The sequence below is a fragment of the Manis pentadactyla genome, chromosome X, assembly GCF_030020395.1.
Source record: "Manis pentadactyla isolate mManPen7 chromosome X, mManPen7.hap1, whole genome shotgun sequence".
NCBI classification, from domain to species: Eukaryota; Metazoa; Chordata; class Mammalia; order Pholidota; family Manidae; genus Manis; species Manis pentadactyla.
The window spans coordinates 134943346-134966914 of record NC_080038.1 but is presented as its reverse complement, the minus strand read 5'-3'; the positions used below and the strand labels follow the sequence as shown (position 1 = coordinate 134966914).

At 39.2% G+C, this 23569-nt stretch overlaps 2 protein-coding genes across 4 annotated transcripts in view; both read right to left on the bottom strand.

Moving 5' to 3' along the window:
* The window catches only part of LOC130681914 (syncytin-1-like), a 325096-nt gene that overhangs the window by 169207 nt on the left and 132320 nt on the right, over positions 1-23569 (bottom strand). Inside the window, exon 1 of one of the 3 annotated variants that reach the window (XM_057495728.1) lies at positions 2364-2492. The exons of the other annotated variants lie outside the window; for them this stretch is intronic. The gene's annotated coding sequence lies outside the window, so the exon portion shown is untranslated. Of the gene's footprint in view, positions 1-2363; positions 2493-23569 lie in introns of those variants that run through there. 3 annotated transcript variants of the gene reach the window in all.
* LDOC1 (LDOC1 regulator of NFKB signaling) lies at positions 1237-2640 on the bottom strand. The gene has a single exon (XM_036888198.2). The coding sequence runs from the start codon at positions 2490-2492 to the stop codon at positions 2052-2054; it is 441 nt and encodes a 146-aa protein (XP_036744093.1). The 5' UTR covers positions 2493-2640; the 3' UTR covers positions 1237-2051.

Below are 23569 nucleotides of genomic sequence, written 5' to 3'. Positions count from 1 at the left end.
ACCCCTGACATTTTTCTCTTAAAGCCAAGCTCACAGCAAGAGACCTGCTTCCTGAGCAACACTTTAGTTCCCAGGCCTGGGTGCAACAGCCCATGTTTACTGAATGCTATACAGCAGAAGCAGTTCTAAACACATCACAGTGCGATGTCATTGAATCCACACCCGTGAGGTGACAAGTATGATGACCAATATCTCATTTAATCCACATTGTGAGGCTTACCAGTACCAATAAAGAATACCCAACTTCAAAAGGTCTTAAGTAAGGAAATTTATTATCTAAATTAATTAGCGATCCTAAGGTAGGGTTGGCTCCGGCCAACGTACAGTGAGGACACTGGGTAGATACAGATGAAAATGAGAACCCTGAATCCTTCAACTCCTCCTGAAGATTCCTGTCAGAGGTTGCCCCCACAAGTATCCCAACCAAGCTTCTGTGATTTAACACTTCAATGACTTAATGGGGTAATGGCCTCATAAAGGTATGCAGATTCTTCCCAGAACCACCCCCTCAATGTACCTGAGCTCTCCAGGAGCACAGAGATCACAGCATAGCCCACTTAGCAGTACAAAGTCTAGTTCAGAAGATAGCCAGGGATATTGTGAATTTCTATAGGCAGGAACCCGAGGCACATGTACCGATGGGGATTCTAAGGGTGTCTGCCCAAGGAAAATGAAATGTTAAGATCAGGCTCTATTTATTATGGGTGCACTTACCCCGGACCCAGGATTTAATGTTAGCTCAAGCACCTGAAAGGCACATTAGAATGATGTGCTACTTTGTTAACTGAAGCCTGAACTAAATAGTAACCCACATGCAATTAGGATTAAGGAGCTGAACTTCTCTGACAACGTTGAGGAAGAAACACAAAGGAACAGAAAAATATAAACACTCTATGTGTCCAGATTTATGCCTATTATCCCAGTCTAAATATTAATCATGCCCCTTTCACTGTCAAGTGTCCAAGTTTGGGATGGTGTGCCACCTGCTCAGCTACCTCTTAACCACGCTACCCTGCAGGCCCCAGAACACACTCCCTTCACCAAGGGCTTTAAGAAATGCCTTAGTAAGGGGAGCACCAGAATCTCTATAAGCCCTGTGGTAGCTGTCTTCTGCAGCTAGAAATGACAGTGGGGAATACGGAGATTGAACTAGGTTCCCTGATCTCAGTGGTTACAATGGAAGTCAATGAGAGTGGTAGAGGCCAATGCTAGCACTTAACCATTAAAAGACACTCGTTTCTTTTTTTGTAGTGCTTGATATTTATTGAAAAGAATGCAAATGCTTTTTTCCAGGTAGTACTGAGGAGCTGTTTGAGTGCCTGTTTTTGTTTGTTTGCTTTGTTTTTAGTATTATTGTCCAAATGCACACATCTGTGGGACTACTGCAATTTTAAAAGAAAAATGACAGCTGTGCAAAACTGGTGCCTAGGGGAGAATAAGTGTCAACAATTTGGCTGCCAGGCACACTAGCCCCTCCAGCAATCTGGTGGGGCAGGGGAAGACTCTGGGAGTAGCTAGGGAACTAACCAGGTTGAAAGACTAGCCCCTTCAGGGGTTGGTGAGCTGTCCAAGTCAATGTCCGAGGAAATGTTGCCAACTCAGGCATCTTCTAGTTTGGTCCTTATCTCCAAAGGCGGTGCTCTGTCGCTGGAATGTGGTCGATGGTGAAGTGGCAGCGTAGTTCTCAGGGCAGATGTAGGGCTGGCTGGCAGTCAGCACGGCTGTGAGAAGTCTGGCCAGTTTGTAACAGGGGTCTGCCCTATAGCTGGGGCTCAGGGCAGTCCAAATAAGCAGGAGAGGGTCCTGGGGAGGCCAGAGTGGGTGGCGATGCTCTTCAGAGCGAGGCCCCTGCCCCAGTAGTAACTGGAGCACTAGCCGTGGAACAAAGACAAGCACTACAGGGGGGATGAGGGAAAGAACCACAGAGCAGGGGTAGGGAAGGGGAACGGAGGGCAACGGGGAGCGCAGTGGCTCCGGGGCGGGGGGGGGCAGAGGAGGATAGGCGGAGGCGGCGTGCAGGGCCCTCCCCACTAGGGCCCGGAGACTCGGGCCTAGTAATCATCTTCTTCGTCGTACTCATCGTCTTCTTCATCGTCATCCCATCCAAAGCACTGTTTCATCTCATCGAGGAAGGCCCGGTAATCACCTAGGATGGGGCTATCCATCTCAATGTAGGGCACCACCCACTCCTCTGCTTCCCCGGTTAGCAGGCTGATTAAAAATGCCACCTTCATGGCGTCGTTGCAGAATCGGTTCTCGTTGACGAGCATGTAAGACGCCGTCTGAACGATAAACTCGGGGAGCCGGGAGCTCTCGCCGTTAAACGTTTCGGGAAAGGGCACGGGGCAGCTCGGCGGACGTACCTGGCGCAGCAGGGTAGCTCTCTCGCACACCAGCAGCCGCAGCTGTTCCATAAGCTGGCTGTTCTCGATGCTCAGGGCGCGGTGCCGCATCAGGAGAGCGTGCAGCAGCAGGACCAGCTCGTCCACCATGGCGAATGGTCTAAAAGGCAGAGTTGGGCTCGGCTCGGTTCGGCGGCGATAAAGGTGCGCACGAAGGCCTCACAGGAAGTACGTGCCCGCGGAGGCGCGCGGTGGACAGGCGTGGAGGGGCGGTGCGCGCTGGGGTCACGGCGACTGCGCAAGCTCCACCCACAAAGCCACTCCAGCACTGCGAGGCAGGCGCGCTGGGGTCACGGCGACTGCGCAAGCTCCTCCCACAAAGCCGCTCCAGCACTGAGGGGCAGGCGCGCTGGCGTGGCCGGGATCGCTGAATGGGAGCCGAGGCGTGGCCGCGGACCGTACTGGCGCGCGGTGTGGGCCTGGCTAGAAGCCGTGGGCAAGGCCGCAGAGCCGTAAGTGGGGCGTGGCCAGGGAATGGGTGGGCAGAGTCTCGCGAGGCGACCCGTAGTTCTCTGGGCTCGCGGATAAAGGCAGGAGACCGAAGGCGAGCCCCGAATGTGCGCCCGGCTTTAGTCGGCACCCAGCGAGCGCTCGGACCGCCTCTCAGTGAAGGCCAATCTGCCCAAGTTTAAAGGCTTAATCACCCTTCTTCAATCCAGCAGTCTCACACAATTCAGTGTTCCTTGGTGGTCCTGTGGCTATTATATCCCTTTACGTGATATTTTAATAACACATTTCCTTGCTTACTTAAAATCTCACGCACCCAGACAGCGGTTAGCGCTTGCGGACTGCGCCGCCAAGTAACGCAAAATTCAGTTATGAGAGACCCTCAGGGGCCGTCTTTCATGACAAAACAGTATTTAAGGTAGGATTTTTCTTTAGTTGGGAAATAATATTGTATATGTATATCCTTTTTAAAAAATTAAATTTCTAAGTAACGAAGTATGAAAAGTTCTGCAAAAATAGCATCCTATAAGAACGTGCAGGCATCCTGCCTATCTCTGACTCTCGATTTCATGTCCCAACATGAGTGTCCCTTGGTCACTGGATATTAATCTTTGCATAACAAAGAAGATTTGTGTTTTTAAATGTTTTCGTTATTCACTTGCAGTGTGGTTATTCAAATAGCTGTTGCCAAATGAATTGGATACAGGACTGGAGAACCAACATACTCTGTTGGTTTTATACAGTTATATTTTAAAAACATATTTAATTTAATATATATATAATTAATAAAAATATATCTATAATTTAATATATTTAAAATATATGGTTTATGATGTTATATTTAAAATATATCCCCAATTTAATCAATTACCATTTCTACCACTACTACCCCAATCCCAGCCTAACTTTCTCACCCAGAGTGATGTAACTAATTGCTTAGCTTTCATTCTTCTCTTCCTACAGTATACACAGTGGACCCCTTATCTGGGGTTTCACTTTCCATGGTTTCAGTTACTGGAAGTCAGCTGGAGTCAGGAAACAGATGACCATTCCGATGTCAAGTCACCTAACCTGTGTCAAAATGATTCCATCCTTACCTCACTTCCTGCCATTATGTGGGTGTTTTATCATTTCACATCATCTAAAGAAGGGTGAGTACAGTACAATAAGATATTTTGAGAGAGAAACCACATTCACATAAGTTTTATTACAGCACATTATTACAATTGTCCTATTTTATTATTAGTTATTGTTTTTCATATCTTTCTGTGCCTAATTTATAAATTAAACTTTATTATAGGTTTGTATGTATAGGAAAAAACAGTATATATAGGGTTCAATACTACCTGTGGTTTCAGGCATCCAGAGGGGAACTTGGGAGGTATTCCCTGAACATAAGAGGGGACTACTATATCTTCTCCACAGAGTAAGTACAGGAATCTTTTAGAACAAAAAGGATTTTTTGTTCTCTCCCCTACTCAAAACCCTCTAGCCGTTTTCCCCTCTCACTCAAAATAAGAAGCACTGGGCTTCTTATTAAGAAGCAAGCATGTCCTCCTTGCTGATTCTCACACACTTCAAAGAGCTCTGCCTCAGGATCTTTGTACTTTCTATCCTTTCTGCCTTGCAAGGGCCTGACTCCTTCTCCCACTGTTCTTGGAGAGGACCTTCTTCTATCAGAGCACCCCACTCTCTGCCAGTAATCTCTAGCCCCTTACCCTGCTTCATTTCTCTACCTAGGATTGTCACACTAGCAACCATCACGTCATTACAGTACTTTGTTCATCAGTCTGCCTTCACCTTAAGATGTAAGTCGATGTGGACAAAGACTCTGCTTGCTGCTCTATTCCTAGTATCTAGAAGAGTGCCTGGTCAAGTATAAGGTCCACAAATGTTTTCTTGGTGAAAGAATCTCAGGGTTTGTTTGGATATTGAGATAAAAATTAGAAGTGGTGGCTACACAGCGTCCAAAAATAACTCTAAAATTGTCCAGTATGCTCTCTCTCTTATCATGAATCAGTCTCTGTTGTGAAATAATGACTGACATAAAAATGGCAAAATAATTTTTTAAACCCTATTCATTCCTTTTATAATAGAATTTAATGAGCTCCATGGAAGGGAGAGGCTGAGAAGAGAGAAACAAGCTATAGGCCAAGTAAGGGAGAGGAGGAGGGATCACACTGCTGAGAGGGTGGGCAGAGAAAAGAGCAGGTGGGAGGGAATAAAAGCCCTTGGACTCTACTGTGATATGAGTTCCCCCAATAGATGAGCAGCCCTTTGAGACCAAGCCAGAGACCTTCTCTCATTCGTCCTTTCAAGCTCAGCATCTGAAAATGTTTACTAGGTACCTCACAAATGTTCAGTGAATAGGATGAAGGGACAGGAAATGTCAGAAGTAGGTTTCTGGACATCCTGCCCATTCACAGGTCAGGGTGAAGGGCGGACCTATCTGGGGCAGCAGTGAATGTCCAGCTCCACTTTCCCTGTCCAGACACTAATACAAGAAGAGATGCCTGGGGTTCTACTCCCAGGAGCACACATCCTATGTCAAGCACCAGACTTGGCAATGGACATGGGCTACCTCATTAACCCTTGAACAAGGACCTTGTACATGGATTGGCACTTCAGGACCCTGAGTCCCAGAGTTAAAGACTTGCCTGAACCCAGAAGAGCACTGTGAGCAGGCCTAAGCAGGATAAATGGACAAGGAAGGCTGGCAGGCCTTAGCATTGTTGGGAGAGCATGATGGGCACAGGAAAGCTGGTTATCACAAACATAATAATTCTATACATTTTGTCCATTGATACTTCTCGCCTCTCCCAGGTACTTCCCCTGTGAGTCACTGATGAGCTCTCTCCTCCACTCTCAAAATTGAGAAGTGCCTCCGAAAGTCAGTTCTTGGTTCTGTGCACAGTGCTGTCCAGGGCATTTCTTTTTTTTCTAGCAACTCAGAGCTCCCCAAAGGTGATACTGGTGATTGCTTTCTTTGGAATCTTCCCTTCTCGTCACCTTCTATACTCCCCTGTCTCCTCTTAAGTAGCCCTTGAATGTTCCTTTACACATGTGTGGAGATGCTGGGGGAAGAAACAAAGTACACAGTGTGACTTATCTCAGGCTCAGAAACTATCAGGACAGCTCTGGTTCAGAACGTCCCAAGGGTGGTTGGGACCCCACTATTTTGCAGGAGCATGGGCACAAGGGCAAGAGAGCGATCATTGGTGCTTATTGCTTCTACCACCTTCCATGCTCAAAACCTGCCCTGGTATACACTTAGCAGCCAGACTATAAAAGTCCCTTGAAATAAACAGGAAAGTGTCCCTTGATTTTTCAGCCTCTGGAGGGGTGTATACAGATTGGGTAAACGGACTAGCACTTAATGCAGCCAGGAGCAGAAAACAGCTTCGGAGAAGATATTAGTGAGAGGATCAAATGGATACCACTAAGGTCTGAGCTTCTGCCCATAGACCCCTCCCCCTCCTTCATAGCCAGATGCACCTGGGGCTACTTTTTTTTTTAATTTTGAGATGTTTTTTTTAATTTATTTACTTTTTTAAACAACACGAGGAAGGTGTTAAAACTGGTGTAACAGCTCAATAGAATAAGTATTCCAGATTTGGGGAGGGATGAAGAGGGAGACATTCAGAACCCTTCACCAGAATCCCCCCAACTTGATCATAGTAGATTAATGATGTGCTTTGTGAATATGGTTAGTCAATGACACCAGCTTGATGGATCTTTCTTTCTGCACCAAATCCCATTGAGTTATCTGGTCCCCTTGGCTGACGAAGAACCATTAGGCGAGGAACACTGGCGTCATCCAGGGTAATGTTCTTCAAGCGATTGACCAACCTATCAGGTCAGTAACCTTGTACATACAAAAGGTTATGTACTTGATTTGTTTCTGGCATTTTCATGCAGTTTAGAAAGTATCTGGCATCATGTTAAATTTGTTGTTACAGATATGTCTGGCCTGTCATAATTTGTTTTGTTTTACTTGTTTTGTTTTAAATGTAGAATAGGTCTCTCTTTCAAGTTGGCTAGTTAGTTTAGACTACAATTTTCATGAGGTAGAATGAGTGTAGTGAATAGAAGATAACCACAAATTCCTAGAAACAATTTCCTCTGTACCTTTAATCTCAGCTGGCCTTTTGACTTAATTTGACACAGAAATATGATAGAAGCAATTTATACCTTATGAGGCAAGGCCTTAAAGACGTGAAGATTCTGTCTTTGGCCATTTGGTATACTCCCTACTGGGAGCCAGGCACCATATAGGAAGTGTAACTACCCTGAAACCACCATGTTGTGAGGAAGCTGAAACTAGCCACATGGGGAAGGAGAGGCCATGTGGAGAAGCAACAAAGCCACAAATAAACATGGGAATGAAGCTCCCGCTTGAACTTGCCAGCCCAGCAGAGCCAGCACATGAAGGCATCTGAGTCAGTGCCTCCAGCTGACTACATGGAGAGCCAAAAATCTATCATAAATTCCAATACTGTGCTATTCCAAATAAGCAGAATCATGAGCAAATAAAATGGCAGCTGCTTTAAGCTACAAATTTTTAAAATTTTATCGTTCATAGCAGTAAAGACTGAAACTTAGAGAAACTCAGGATATGTTGCAGATAAAGCATGAACCGCATATCAAAAGAACTGATACAATGTTATACACCTGCAGTCCTGTTCTGTTTTCTGAGATTCGGTATTTGTCCAATTGGTATTCATTAATTACAGGGCCAAGCTACCAACCAAAGTTGTTTACATCTGCTCTGCAATCCAAAGCCCTTACCCTGAAACCATCTCCTTTTTCTCAGTTCCACTCAACAAGTCAATATTTCTACAGCCCTAAATCAACCCAGGGCCAGGTGCTAGACAGCTAAGTGGTTCTTGTTAGCCGAGTCAAAGAATGAATTTCGCAAACACTCCAGGTAGGAGAGCAAGGCAGAAGCTTTTACTTAGAGATAAAGTGAGAGGACAGAGCTCCTGGTTCATGCCAGGAGGGGACAAGAGAGCCTCGGGGTGGTGCTTTGTCTAGGAGTTTTATAGGTGGTTGACAGACAAAGGGCTAGGCATTCAGACCTGCTAAGTGGTCCCAAAATCTTTATCTTTGAAGAGACATTAAGTTTCTTATTAGTCTTCCTGGTTATCTACAAGAATTTTACTGCTCTAATTTCCTCCCAGGATAGCAGCTTCCTGGTCTGGGAGCATATCACTCAAGACTGCCTGCTTTGCTCCCAAGGTGGACTGAGTGATTGTTAAAGAGTGTGTTAAGAATCTTACTTTTTAACTAATTGAGTTTTAAAATGCAATCTTATTTTCAAGATGGAATCCTTCCTGTTTTTACTGTGTTGTTTTGGGCTTGCTTGCTACATTGCCCAGGTTGCAAATCATTTGTTTAGGGTAGAGGAAGAAAAACAGCACCTGAGTAAAGTCAGAAAAACAAGCTGGGCCCCCCAGCAGGCCAAAGCAAATCCCACAATGGGTTATCTTGCTTTGTTTTTTTTTTGGAGGCCCTCACCCTACTCTGCCTAAGCTCATTGTCCCTGTCTCATAAGGACAGCCTGCATACCCCAAAGCCTGCTGGAATTATTTAAACTAGATAATCCAATAAAAACTCTGGTCTATGTCTTCCCTTTACTCCTTTCTGCTTTCTGGCTAAAACCCTGTGAGACCGCATGTGACCCTGCATAATATGGCTTGCCCCCTCTTCTCAGGAAATACAAGTACTAAAAATCTTCTGTCAGTGGTACTGGCTTCTCCATGTTGTCACTCAGTCACCTACATAAATTAAAGTCCTGTGGGTTCAATGGAGATAAGTCCAAAGTAGTCCTCTCCTGTGAGGAGCTCAAGGAAAACGCATGTGGCTGTGCACATTTGTGTCATCATGTGAGTGAGTGTCTGTATCCAAGTGGATATATGCCTGTTGCTGCCCACTACCACCAGCAGTGTTGCTTCTACTGAGAACTAGCAGTGTCACAGAATGACAAGGATGAAATCCACACTGAGTGTGTTTTCTCCAAGGAATAATATGTCTATTGAAAGCAGTGAAGTACATTTCAGCGCAGCATTAGGGAAAGAAAGGAATTTTTTGAAATTTGGGTTTAAATCCTCATATTTTTGCTTGCTATGTGGCTTGAGCAAGTCACTTAATTTTTCTGAACCTTGGTCCCCTTTTCAATAAATGTGTAAAATAATAGGATCTAAATCATAAAGCTGCAGTGAAGATGAAATGATAAAATATAAAAGTATTTGGCAAACTACAAAGTTTATACACAGATTGCATATTACTTTTCACTGGAGTATTGTGATTTATTAGTCTTGCAATGACTGTATTACCTGTATTTTAAGTGTAATGTATAGTTAATTCACCTCTCTTATTTATCCTAGTAGCTGCAAATTTAAATATTAAGTTTAATTTTAAAAGCATTTACTCTTGAATAAGAAGTAGTTGGAAGAATAAAATAAGGTTTCATCTTGGTCATGCTTTCTGTCAGTTCAAAATACCCTTCTCTCATAATGATGAGACATAAGTTTTTTTAGGGGTAAGCTATGTCCATTATAACATTCTAAAGGCCAACTTGTAGCATTTTCTATTTTCTCTATCAATCTTGGGAGAATCTGTGCTGCATCTGGGAGGTGGATAGGAGATGCTCTCTGAGTCAAGAGACAATTGTACTTCCAGAAACCTTCCTTCATCACTATGACACCATTGTGGTCCTCTTGGCAGAGGCCAGCAGCCTCGGGGCATCTGACAGAAGGAAACGGGCCTTCTCATAGTCCTGGGAACGTATCTGGTTGACCCTCAAATGAGTCCTAGCATCCTCTCCTCTCAGGTTCCCTAGGCTTTTCTGCTAGGCTGCTTCAGGTCCCTTGGCTTCTCCTATCCACTCAGTCACTAGTTCTCTCACTACAGAAAATGGGTTCTTTGAGTAAACATTTTTCCTAGGTAAGAAAAGTCCTCCCTAGGTAAAAGAAGGTGTGTGCTGTATAGAATAAACCCAGCATCTTTCTCAAATCTCATACTGGTTCCTCTAAGTAAGTATTCCAGGGATTGTGCAGAATGGGGATGAAATCACAGAAATTCAGAGTTGGAGGGGACACTGCCAGTTGCTCATTCTATGGGGTCTAAGGCTGTTAAATAAGAGAGGGACCTGCAGAGTTGCCCGCAAATGAAAACAGATTACAGGTGAGGAAGCAAAGGTCCAGAGATGAGTTAACTTGCATAGGGCAAACGTAAGACATTATCTTTAAAGGCAGCATGGAGCTGTAAGAGGAAGGCTGCACTAGGGGTGAGAAAAACTGCACCAGGTTTTGCATCTAACATCTTCTGTCTTAGGTAAGCTCTTGAGCATCTCTGAAACCCAATTTCCTTATTTGTAAAACATGAATAAAAATGCTCCCTCACAGAGTTGGTGTGAGTCTGAAATGACAAAATGAACATGAAATTAAGTTTAAAAAAGGAAAATGTTTTTCACACATTAATTCTTAATTCCAGTTCGTTCTAAATCTGTTTTGAAGGAATTTCAAACATACAAAAAACTTGGAAGATTTTTCAAATTTCTACATATCCTTCCCCCAGGTGAACCAGTTTTTAGCATTTTACCATAGTTGGCTTATCTTTCTCTTATTGTATTTGTGTGTATAGTATATGTGCATGTGTTTGTATTATCTTATTTCTAAACCATTTGAGGGTTGCAAACATGAAGACTCAATTCTACTTATCATTTTGGCATTTTCCTTTCTATAAACGAGTACACTGTCCTACAAAGCCACAGCCTATCTATCAAAATCAAGAATATTAACATTGACATAATACTACTATTTAATCCACTAACCCCATTAAAATTTTCTCCAATTGTCCCCAGAATGAAATTTTTACATCAAGGATCCACTACTGGATCACCTGTTTCACTTAGATGCTATATCTCTTTAGTCTGCTTCCATCTGGAACAGTTCTTCAGGATTTCTTTGACATGACCTTGACAGTTTTAAAGAGTACAGCTTTCTAGTAACTTTGCAAGTGTCCCTCAGTGACTGGTATTTCTCCATTATTAGATTTACATTATGCTTTGGGGGCAGGAATACCACAGAAGTATCACTGCTTTTCATATCAGTGCATCCTATCAGAAAGTGCATAATGTTCTTTTGTTTCATCACCAGTGGTGGTTAACTTTTATCAGATGGTTTCTGACAGGTTTTCCCCTCCAAAGTTAAGATAACTATTTTGTGCTTATTAAGAAATATTTAATATTAGTTTGCATTCTACTCTAAAGGAGAGTTTTCCGCCCTCTTTTATTCATGTTTGTTTTTATCAGTACGGATCCTTGGATTTTTATTTCATACAATAGAATATAGTCCATTATATCTTTATTCATGTTCATGCTCAAATTTCCCAGATTTGAAGTGGGAACCCTTTTAAGGTGGCTCATGCATCCTTTTGACCTGCTTACCTTATTCTTTAAGCACTTTTCTTTGTTTCTAGGACAATAAACTAATCCAGGCTCATGCTGCGCTTTTCCTGATATAGGTCGGGAATCAGCCATTTCTCCAAAAAACCCTTGTTATCTTTAGTGGAGAATGGCTTTCAGAAATAAAGATTCAGGATTGCAAATTGCTAATGTTATTATAGATTTTTCACTGCTAGAAAGACTTTACAGCCATATGGAAAAAAGGTGAACCTCAAACCTTGCTTTAATCTATATATGAACATTAACTTGAGATAGATCACAGACTTAAAGTAAAAGCTAAAATTATTTACCTTCCATCCATAAAAGAAAAACATTATAAAGGGGACTTCATAAAAATGAGACATATATTGCTCATCAAAAGATGCTGTTAAGAAAATAAATAAGCCATTGAACATATATACACACCAAGGACTAATATATAGACTAGGTAAATTTATTTTACAATATGCAAATAGAATGTATGTATCTAGAATATGTAAATATAAAAAGAACTCCTAAAAATCAACAATAAAAAGACAAAAACCCTTAGAAGGCAGTTTGACAGGTTCTTACAAAGCTGAACCTTCTTACCATACTATTCAGCAATTGCATTGCTCAATATTTACTGAAATGAGTTGAAAATTTCTGTCCAAAAATCTGCACATGTATTTTATAGCAGCTTTATTCATAATTGCCAACACATGGAAGCAATGAAGTAGGTGAATGGATTAACAAACTTTGGTACATCCAGACAATGAAATATTATTCAGCAATAAAAATAAATGAATTATCAAACCACAAAAAGACATGGTAGAACTTAAAAGGCATATTGCTAAGTGAAAGAAGCCAATCTGAAAAGGCTATAAACTATATGATTTCAACTATATGATATGCTGAAGAAGGCAAGAATACGGAGACAGTAAAAAGATCAGTGGTTGCCAGGGGTGGGATGGGGGTGGGAATAAATAGGCTGAGCATAGAGGATTTTAAGAGAGTGAAAACATTCTGTATGATAATATAATGATGGATACATGTCATTATAAATTTCTCAATACCCATAGAATGTACAGCACAATAAACCATAATGTAAATTATAGACTTTAGTTAATAATAATGCATCACTATTGGCTCATCAGTTGTAACAAATATGCCACACTAATACAAGATGTTAACTATAGGAGTAACTTGTGGAGGGGCTGGTGAGAACTTTATACTTTCCACTCAATTTTTCTATAAACCTAAAACAGCTCTAATAAATATAAAGTTTATTCATTAAAAACAAAAGGCAAACAACTTGATTTCTTAAATGAGCAAAAGTACTGAATAAACTAATTTGCAGGAGACAGTAGGAATGACCAATAGGTATATGAAATGGTGCTTAACATCATTAGCATGTGGGAATTTTATGTTCTTTATTAAGGTATCATTGATACACATTCCTATGAAGCTTTCACAAGAAAAACAGTGTGGTTGCTACATTCACCCATATTATTGAGTCCTCCCGTATACCCCACTGCAGTCACTGTCCATCAGTGTAGTAAGATGCCACAGAGTCACTACTTGTCTTCTCTGTGCTACACTGTCTTCCCCATGACCCCCCTCCACACCATGTGAACGAATCATAATACCCCTCAATCCCCTTCTCCCTCCCTCCCACGCACCCTCCCCCACCCTTCCCGTTTGGTAACCTCTAGTACCTTCTTGGAGTCTGAGTCTGCTGCTATTTTATTCCTTCAGTTTTGCATTGTTGTTATACTCCACAAATGAGGGAAATCATTTGGTATTTGTCTTTCTCTGCCTGGCTTATTTCACTGAGCATAATACCCTCTAGCTCCATCCTTGTTGTTGCAAATGGTGGGATTTGTTTCTTATGGCTGAATAGTATTCCATTGTGTATATGTACCACATCTTTATCCATTCATCTACTGATGGACACTTAGGTGGCTTCCATATCTTGGCTATTGTAAATAGTGCTGTGATAAACATAGGGGTGCATCTGTCTTTTTCAAACTGAACTGCTGCATTCTTAGGGTAAATTCCTAGGAGTGTAATTCCTAGGTCAAATGATATTTCTATTTTTAGTTTTTTGAGGAACCTCCATATTGCTTTCCACAATGGTTGAACTAGTTTACACTCCCACCAGCAGTAGAGGAGGGTTCCCCTTTCTCTGCATCCTCGCCAACTAAGGCACTATGTTATACTCATTAGATGGGCTCACATTTTTTTTTAAAAACAAACAATTCCAAATGATGTTGGGAATGTGGAATGGCTAGGATTTTCATATACTGCTGGTAAGAATGTAAAATGGTACAGCCACTCTAGAAAACTGGTAATTCCTTATACAGTTAAATATATATCTACACCATGAACCAGTGATTCTGTTTCTAGAATAAGAACGTGTTCACACACAATTTCTACTAGAATGCTCATAATGCATTGGAAACAACCCAAATATCTATCAGCAGGAGAATGGCTAAAACAAATTATAGCATGTCTCTGTAATTCATACCACTCAGCAAACTACTAATACACATGACACAAAGATGAATCGTGAAAGCATTATGTTGAGTTAAAGAAGTCAGCCATACCTGTATGGTTCAGTTTATATAGAATTCAAAACAGGCACAACTGCCCTGTGGTGATAGAAATCAGAACAAAGGTTGCCTGGGGCTGGGTGTGCAAAGGAGATTGACTGTAAAGAGACACAAGGGACATACTGAGGGTGATGAAAGGGTTCAGTATCTTAACTATAGTGGTGGTTTCATGGTTCTATACAATTATTGAAACTTGCCCAACTGAACACTTAATATTTATGTCTTCTAATTTTTATAAATATACCTAAATTTTTTAAAAGGCTGTAGAGTATTATCTTCAAAGACCTTGACAAAAGAAAAGCTGACACAAGAATTCTAAACATAACAAATCTGACATTCAAGTATAAAGACATGTTTTTAGCACTTGGAAAAAACTGATAGAACATATTCCCCATGAGTCAATTTAAAAGGTACTTCTAAAGTTCACATTTTGTCTATATCTCTCTCAGGTTCCATTCAGGTAAAAAGAAGACACTGTCTTTGTGTACAATTTGTATATGCATAAGTTTCAGTTACCATGTGTTGTGGGCTGAATTGTGCCACCCCCGCGAAATTCACATGTTGAAGTCCTAACGTCCACTACCTCAGAGTGTGACTTTATTTGGAGATAGGGAATTTACAGAGGTAATTAAATTAAAATGAGTTCATTAGGGTGGGCCTTAATCCAGTATAACTGGTATCCTTGTAAGAAGAGGAAATTTGGTCATAGACACAGGGAAGATGATGTGAAGGCACAGGGAAGAAGCCATCTTCAAGCCAGAAAGAGAGGCTTGGAATGAATCCTTCCCTCATGGCCATCAGAAGGAACTAATCCTGGACTTCCAGCCTCCAAAAATGTGAGAAATGTATTTCTGTTATTTAAGCTACAAATCTGTGGTATTTTGTTACAGCATCCCTAGCAAACTAATATACTGCAGTTTAGTTAATTAACAGCACTTCCCAAAAATATGGTTCAAATGTCAGTTAATACAGTATATCAACTGAATAATTGCATAAAGTACATATTTTGCTAACTCTTCAGTCCACATGTCACTATGTAAATAACAAATATGCATCATGATAAATGACCAATGACATCACTTTTTACATAATCTGTCAGTGATTATTCACTCTACATCTGATACTTAGTTCAAACATAGACAGCAAAATGCACTAATTATGTTACATATTTTTCTTCCAGTGATAAATAAAGCTATGTTGCATTTCACAAAAAATGAGCAATAGAAGATAGAATTGGTCAACAAATGAAAGTCTAGCAAAGAAACAAACAAAAATAATGAACATGAAATGGGAAAGTGGTTGTAATGGAAAGGATGAAAATGTTACTGACAAAGTGACATAGGCAAAATTCTCACATTAAAGGAAGTCTTAGAGAAATTTCACAGTATTGAAAGTGCAAAGGATAAAATATTGGGAGCTGATCCATACCTAGAAAAGAGTAATAATGTGCCATGTTATGGAAAATATGCTTATTTCATATAATAAATTACATTACTTTTATGTTGGGAAGCTGTAGTGATTTTCAGGAATCTCGAGGAAGCTCCAAATGTCTACCTCTGTCTGCCACTACAAAGCAGATGCCTCACTCAAGAGCTTACTAGAAATCTCCTGTGGATCTCACATCTGCGTATGCATCTGGCTTTAGCTGCTGGAAGACTGTAATGGATTGATCTGTTCCACCTTCTAAATCTCATGCAAGTGCCTTTCAATGGCAGACTTTAATCCGGAACCATTTAGGAAAGGGGATTCTGAAGCTAGCCAGCCTCTGGCTTCTCTACTGTGATACAAAGAAAACCTTAAAGTGGTTTGATGGTTGTTGTAGGCAGAATTATGGTCATTCAAAGATGTCCAATCCCTGAAACCTGTGAATATGTTACCTTACATGTGAAAAGGAATTTTGCAGACAAAATTGAGGTTACCTTAAAATATGAAGATTATCCTGGATTATCTGCATGAGGCCCATGTAATCAAATGAGTCCTTATTAAAAGTGGAAGAAGGAGGCAGAGGAATAGTTCAAAGAGATGAATGAAAGATTCCAAATAGGAGAGGGATTCGAAACCACCGTTGCTGGCTTTGAAGGTGGAGGAAGAGAACTAGGAGCCAAGGCATGCAGGTAGCCTCTACAATTTGTCACTCAACAAGGACAGAGGACCTCAGTCCTACAATTGTAACAAGTTGGATGTGCAAGGAAACTATTCTTCTCACTTAGAGCCTTCAGAAAGGAATGCAGTTCCACTGACATTGATTTTCACCTAATGAGAAACTTGTCACACTTTGGACCTATAGAACTATAGACCTGTTGTTCAGGTCACTGAGTTTGTGGTAATTTGTTATTGCAGCAATACAAAACTAATACAGTGGTCTTACTGTGTTCATAAAAGGCATCCAGAAAAACTGAGGAGGTGAGTGAAAAATCTGGCAGAAAGACTAGCAGTTAAGTATTGAATCCATTGAAATGTAAGGCTAAAAGTAAAACAAATGTGGAGGTTATAATTATAGTTAAAAATATCAATCCCATAAACCCTGATAATATAGAAATGAGGTAATTAAGGAAGAGAAGGACTAGAGTAAAATGCTAGTGTTCTTTCTAGTAGTAAGGTCATCCTTCATGACTGAGGTCAAATCATATCATTCTAAGTTGGTAAAGTAATACGTGTACCCAGATATTTTAAAAGATAATGATAAACATGTGAAGAAGATAATTAATTAAAATTTGAGTAATAGAGAAGTGGAAAAGAAAGATGGAGAAAGTGGAAATACACTAATTTACCAAAGTTGTTACAAGCAATGAATGTTATCTAAAATAACAGAGGATTACACATGTTATTTTTAATTAAAAGAAAACTAGTAGGTTAAAAATGTAATCCAAAGCATCAGAAGAAATACACAAAGAAATCAAAGGAAATATGTTAAAGGCAATAAAAGCAGAAAGCATAACATGCAATAATTCGACAAAACTAAGTCCATAAATACCTACCATTTTAATAAATAACAGCTAAATTCACTTACTAAAAAAGTTTTCAGATACGATCATACAGGCAAACCCAATGTATCTAAAACAAAGTGACTCAGAAACATTGATATTAAATGATAGAGTTAAACCATGCAAATGCAAGCAAAAATAAAGCAGGTTCATACTTTAAAACTCAGACATGTTGAGTTTAGGGCAAAAAAATACAATAAAAAATTGCAAGATGCTTTTAATGATAAAAGGGTGAAGTTCTTAACAAAGGTCTAGTAATCATGAAAATCTATGTGCCAAATAATATACCATTAATTTCATGAAAAGAAAAACAGGAAGTAGAATGATAAAAACATATTAGTAAAGGTTTTAATTCCTCTCAGATCATGATAGATCCAAGTGGGCAAAAAAATAAATAAAATGCATAGGTCTCATATCATAATAAGTAAAGCATATCTAACTGATAAATAGTGAAGCAGACTTACTAGTGGCAGGAAAATAACTAAACTTCAGGTTGTCAGAGTCCCAATTTGCTGCTTTGTTCCTCCAAAACCAGGATCTCTTCTAGGACAGTAACATGCACAAGAATGAAGTTGGACTCCCACCTCAGACCACATACAGATAATTCAAAATAGAACAAAAACCTTAATATAGGAGCTAAAACTATAAAACAAGAGAAAATATAAATGTAAATCTTCAAGACCTTGTATTTGCTGATGATTTCTTAGAAGTGATACCAAACACACAAGCAACAAAAGGAAATAAACAGACAAGTTTGGATTTCAAAAATGTTTAAAACTTGTGCCCCAAAGATCTCTATCAGTATAATGAGTAGACAACCCACAGACTAGGATAAACCATTTGTAAGTCATATATCAAAGAAGTAGCTAACATGCAGAATATATAAAGAAATCATATGACTCAACAACAGTAAGAAAAATCTCAATTTAAAAATGGGCTTAAGTAGACATTTCTCCAAAGAAAATGTACAATTGGCTAATAAGCACATGAAAAGATGCCCAACATAATTAATCATTAGGAAAATGCAAATAAAAATCACAGTGAGCTACCACTCCATACCAGCTAGGATGGCTATAGTAACAGCAATAATGAAAAATAAATACAAGTTTCTGGGGATGTGGAGAAATTGGAACCATCATTCATTGCTAGTGGGAATGAAAAACAGTGCAGCTTTGGGAAAGTCTGGAATTTCCTCAAATGTTTAACCATAAAGTTACCATGTGATTCAGCAACTCTATTCCTAGGTATACCTATGAGGAATGAAAACATGTCCACACAAAAACACATACACAGTTCTTCATAACATTATTTATGTTAACCAAAAATGGAATTAACTCAAATACCCATCAACCCATTGCATAAATAAAATAAGGGATAGCCATACAACAATATTATTCTTCAATAAAAAAGAGTGAGGTACCAATACATGCTACAACATGGATGAACCTTGAAAACAGTAGGGTAAGTGAAAGGAGCCCATCACAAAAGACCACACATTATATGATTCTGTTTATATTAAATGTCCAGAATGGGAAAATTCATAGATAAAGAAAGTAGATTAATGATTGTTTAGTGTTGAGGGGATGTGTGTGACTACTAGAGGGTTTGAGGTTTATTTTGGTTGAAAACATTCTAAAATTAATTGTGGCAGTAGTTTCACAACCTCGTGAATTTATTTTTTAATACTAAAAAATATTAAATTGTGTGATTTTAAAGGGTGAATTTTATGGTACGTAAATCATCTCAAAAAGCTCATATGTGTGTATGTGAAGAAGCACTCATGGTTACACTCCAGAAGTCTAGTGTAGGGTTATGCAGTGTAGCAGTCCACGCACATTCTCACTGATTTACTGCCTCACCTTATTGACATAGGTATTAGAGTCAGGATTGTAGCCCCTTTAGCTCCTGCTAGACCTTTAGCTTCAGCCTTTCTACTGGACCAGATGTGTGTTCAGCTTCCTGATGAAAGACCCTGACTTCTCTTGCAGTTCACCTGCATCAAGTTGGTGGTGGGAGAATGATGTGGGTTCTAGCTTATCCTTATAGATTCTAGTTGGTCCTTTCTCCCCTCCATTTTACATGCATCTTTCCTTCCTAACTGCCTGGGCGAGCACAAAACTCAGGAACAACAAATGTATAGTGATCACTTCACCAGTTCACACCATAGCACACAATCAAATAATGCCTATAATAAATGCTTTATTCTGTGTCACTTGTAGTGGTTCTGATGCAATTGCCATACAAGTCTACTTCTTAGTGTTTCCGTGCTGTCTCTGGTGTCTATCTGTGTGAACAATGATTGCCCACTTTGCTTCCCACATTGCCAAATTGCTGGGCTGTTCTCTCAGACATAAATTCTTCCAGCTTTTATACTTATGACAATATTCTCTCAAAGCAACTGATTATAACTTAGCTAATCCTTTAAATCACATCTTGCCACTCCCAGTCTCCTCCACAAGAGAACAATATGAAAATAATATTTATTTCATTGATGTAAGAGTGCATTATCCAGGATCATTTTTTTTGTACTCCAGTTTTTCTCTGCTCTTTCTTAGAAGATCTTCCAGTGAATGAATTTTTTCATTTGAATTGAGAATCCTTTATCAATTGCTTTTCATTAAAAGACTATGTCCTGAAGTAGAGTGGAGGTGAGGAGTATTAGAGTCCACAGTTAAAGATTTTTACACTAGTAAAAACCTGGCAGTTTCCCTGCTAGTGTTGAATAGACTTATTTTGGCAGCCTGGTAGTGGCTCTTAGAAATGATCGACACAAGCCTTACACATGTCAGAAAGAAGAGATAACAGTCAGGGGTTTAAGCTAATTTACTGGGAGATAGGGGTTTCTCCTTTCATTTAAGAGCCTGCTGTTTTGCTTGGCCTCCTTTCATTTAAGAGCCTGCTGTTTTGCTTGGCCTCAAAGACAGTCATAGAAAATCATAGTTTAGAGGAAGAAATGACCAAAAGAAAGCCAAAAACACTCAGTTTCTCTACTGAAAAGCCTGGTCTTGCTCTTCCAAAAAGAATGGCCAAGAAACCGTTGAGTTAATTGGCCCCATTTTGTGAGCAAAGTAAAACAAATTTACAATGTTGAGAATTTTGTACTATTTATTCATCTAACAAATTAAGCTAGATTTGCACATTGTTTCACTGAAAAACTACCTTGAGAGACTCTTCAGAGGAGCCGTTTATTATAAACAAAGATAAAAATATGAAAGTAGTAGAAACTGGTAATGATTTTTCAAAATAACACAGAGTCTTATCAGACTTTCAGAAGAAACCACCGCAGACAATGATAAGTCGTAACATTCCAGTAGTGGTCCCTAGGCTTGCAAAGAAAATAAGATGGATATATTGAAGGCAAAGTTTGCATTACCATTAACTTTTAATTAATCCAGTCTGCTACCTACCTCTGAAAACATGATAACACTCTTTGGAAGACCATTTTTGACAGACAGTTTCAAGACAAAAGCTGTGTGTTATTTCTGTTGTGATGAGACCTGTTATCTCATTAGAGCAGCTCAATGCAAAAGGAGCTTCGTGACTTAACTAGAATATTAGTAAGAACTGAGGACAAAGCCATTTAAGTTAGCACTGTGTTTCACCAGGGTTCTAATGAAGGAGTGCTCTCAGGCATTCAAATGATTTGGAACGTCATTACCTCATTATCTCAAGGAAGCCTGTAGTATTTTTTATTGAAATAAATTTGTCACATAACATTGTGTAAACTTAAGGTGTACAACATGTTGATTTGCTACATTTATATATTGTAATATGACTCCCATTGTAGTGGTTGTTAGCACCTCTGTCTTGTCACATAATTATCATTTCAGTTTTTTTGGTGGAAATAATTAAGATCTAGCCTCTTAGCAAGTTTGATTATTATAGTGTTATTGTCTATATTCATTATAGTGTGTATAAGAGCTCCAGGACTTACCTGTCTACTATTTGCAAGTTTGTACCCTTAAACAACATCTCTCCTATTCCCCTGCCCCCCAATTCCTGGCAACTACCATTTTTCTCTGTTTTTATGAGTTTGGCTTCTTTTAGATTCCATATATAAGTGAGATTGTACAGTCAGTGTCCATCGGTGGATGAATGGATAGAGATATGGTACATATATACAACAGAGTATTATTCAGCCATGAGAAAGAAGGAAATCCTTCCATTTGCAACAACATGGATGGATGGACCTTGAGGACATTTTATTAAGTTTAATAGATTAGACAGAGGAAGACAAATACTGGAAGACTATAGGTTTAGATCTGGAAGACTATAGGTTTAGATCTGGAAGGAATCTTGTGGGGGTCGCTAAGTCCAAGGCTAGAGTTTATAGAGGGTGAAAATTACTAAGAGAGGAAGGAGTTATAGGCCCTTGTGAGGAGAAAACCACAGGACCAAAGGAAGGTGATTGGAGGATGATTTCGAGCTTCAGTGCTTTCACTCTAAGTTTGTGTCTTCTTCCGCTTGGCATTTCTCTCTTTATACTGTTCTTATACTTATGTCAAGAGAAAGCTATACTTGCTCTCTTTCTGGCCAGCCTTTCCTGTGGGCCTGGAGAAATTGATTCAGGAGCATCTCTTGGCTCCAACCATGAAGAGCTTACAAAGGCAGGGCAACAGTAGAGTAATGGTAAGAACACTGAATAGTAATGGGCAGATTTCAGTTAAAGTTCTGGCTATCCCATCCAATTGTAGGCAAGTCACCTGATCTTTCTACTACATAAGCTTCCCCTTTGGAAAAATGTAGATAATATTTCCAAATTTGAAAAATCATTATGTATATTAAATAAGATAATGCATGTTAAAGTAGTTCAATAATAATAAGCATTCAATGGGTGCTTATTCTTACTACCATTATCTGAGTGTGTGTTAATAAAAACTGTTCTGAACATGTTATGTTAGTTTCTTGAGCATGTCATTCTTGACACAGAAATGTTTGGGTTTCTTGGGGCTTCATAATGTTTCTAAATATCAGTTTTGGACATTAGCCTTCCATCAGATTTTTGTCCTAATGGAAGTCATCTTCCATTAGAAATTATTACTTTCTCTATACATTATCATTTGTGCCTTTCTAGAAGTAGTCACAATGTAAATGACATGCCTGTTACCCACCATATAATCTGAACTACCCAGGTGAGCTGAAACTAAATCAACTTTTCCAAAAAGAATCATAATCCTTACTAACACACTTTGACTGCTGTTCATTATGCTGCTAATTGTGGCTGATACGTTTATTGAAATATTTCCATCTAATTGGACACTCCCTGAACCAGCTAGCATATGACAGATACTCCTTCCCTATCTAGTCTTCTAATACTGACCAAAAGTGGAGAACTAAATGCCAAGAAAGTTCTAGGCTCTGATGTTAATGGTCCTTTGTGTAAACCACAGAAAAAATTCTCTCTTAAGAGGAAAGAGGATATTGTCTATCATTGTTGTAAATTAGTAGACTTTATATTTTAGAGCAGTTTTAACTACAGAAAAATTGAGCAGAAAGTACTTTTCTCTCATTTCTCTATATTGTGCAAACCTGATGTTGAGCCATTTCAGGCAAGAAGTTTATTCTTCTCTTTTCACTCCTGAAGAATTTGATTTCAATTTCAAATCTGCTCCAAAATGAAATGGCATTCAGTAATCAAATATTACTTCCTATTGTGGGCTCATGCAAAATATAACTTTCTGTTGCTGATAACCATTTGCAAAGGAGAAAAAGAATGAAAAATACAGGATCTGCAGTTCTGAATAAGAAAATTATCCGAGAGAGATTTCTGTGAAATGTTCCTGTGCCAGTAAAACACAAATCTCAGTTCAGGAACATAACTGGCTCTCTGAGCTGAGGAAGTGTCTTTTCCTGGCTAAGTCCCACTTTCCTCAGCTGGAAAATGAAGTGGGACCAGCCCAGTGGCTCTCTACCTTGGCTGCTGCACATTGCAATCTTCTAAGACATTTTTTGGTCTCACTGAGGATAAGCCTCAAGAACAGGCTGTATAATGTTGGATTATCTCTTTAAAGGTTTGACGGAACTTGATTGTAAAACTGCCTGGGATGTGTGCATATGGATTTATGTGTGTGTGTTGGTGTAGTTTTCAGAGGTACATTTTTATCTACTGATTCAGTTTCTTCAGTGGTTACAGGTTTATTCAGGTTTTCAATGTTTTGTTGAAACACTTTTGACAAGACTTGCTTTTCTAGGGAATTACCTATTTCATGCATTTTTAAATGTGTATTGACATGTTGTTTATCATATTCCCTTATACTTTTTTCAATCCATACTCTATCTTCAACTATATTAATATTTTCACTCTTAATATTGTTTATTGGCGCTTTTATCGTTCTTCTTGATCCATATTTTCAGTTTTATCTATATTTGACTTAAAAAAATTTTTGTTGCTCCTGTTTCTTCATTTTCTTTTTCCTATATTTCTGTTTTTTTATTTATTTCCTTCTTTGTCAACTACTATGGTTTTATTCTGCTGTTCTTTTTCTAATTTCTTCTGTTGCACATTTTGCTCAGTGATCTTAAGTCTTTTTTCTGATGCATGCATGTATTGGAGTCCATAAATTTCTCTCTTTGGCTATACCTCACAACTTTTGATACCAAGTTTTTTCATTATCATTCAGTTAAAAATATGATTTGATTTCTATTATGGCTTTGTTTTTGTTCCATTAATTATTTATTATAGATATATTTAATGTT

Coding starts and splice junctions, on each gene's coding strand:
- LDOC1 (XM_036888198.2), bottom strand. CDS start 2,492: ATGGTGGACGAGCTGGTCCTGCTGCTGCACGCTCTCCTGATGCGGCAC.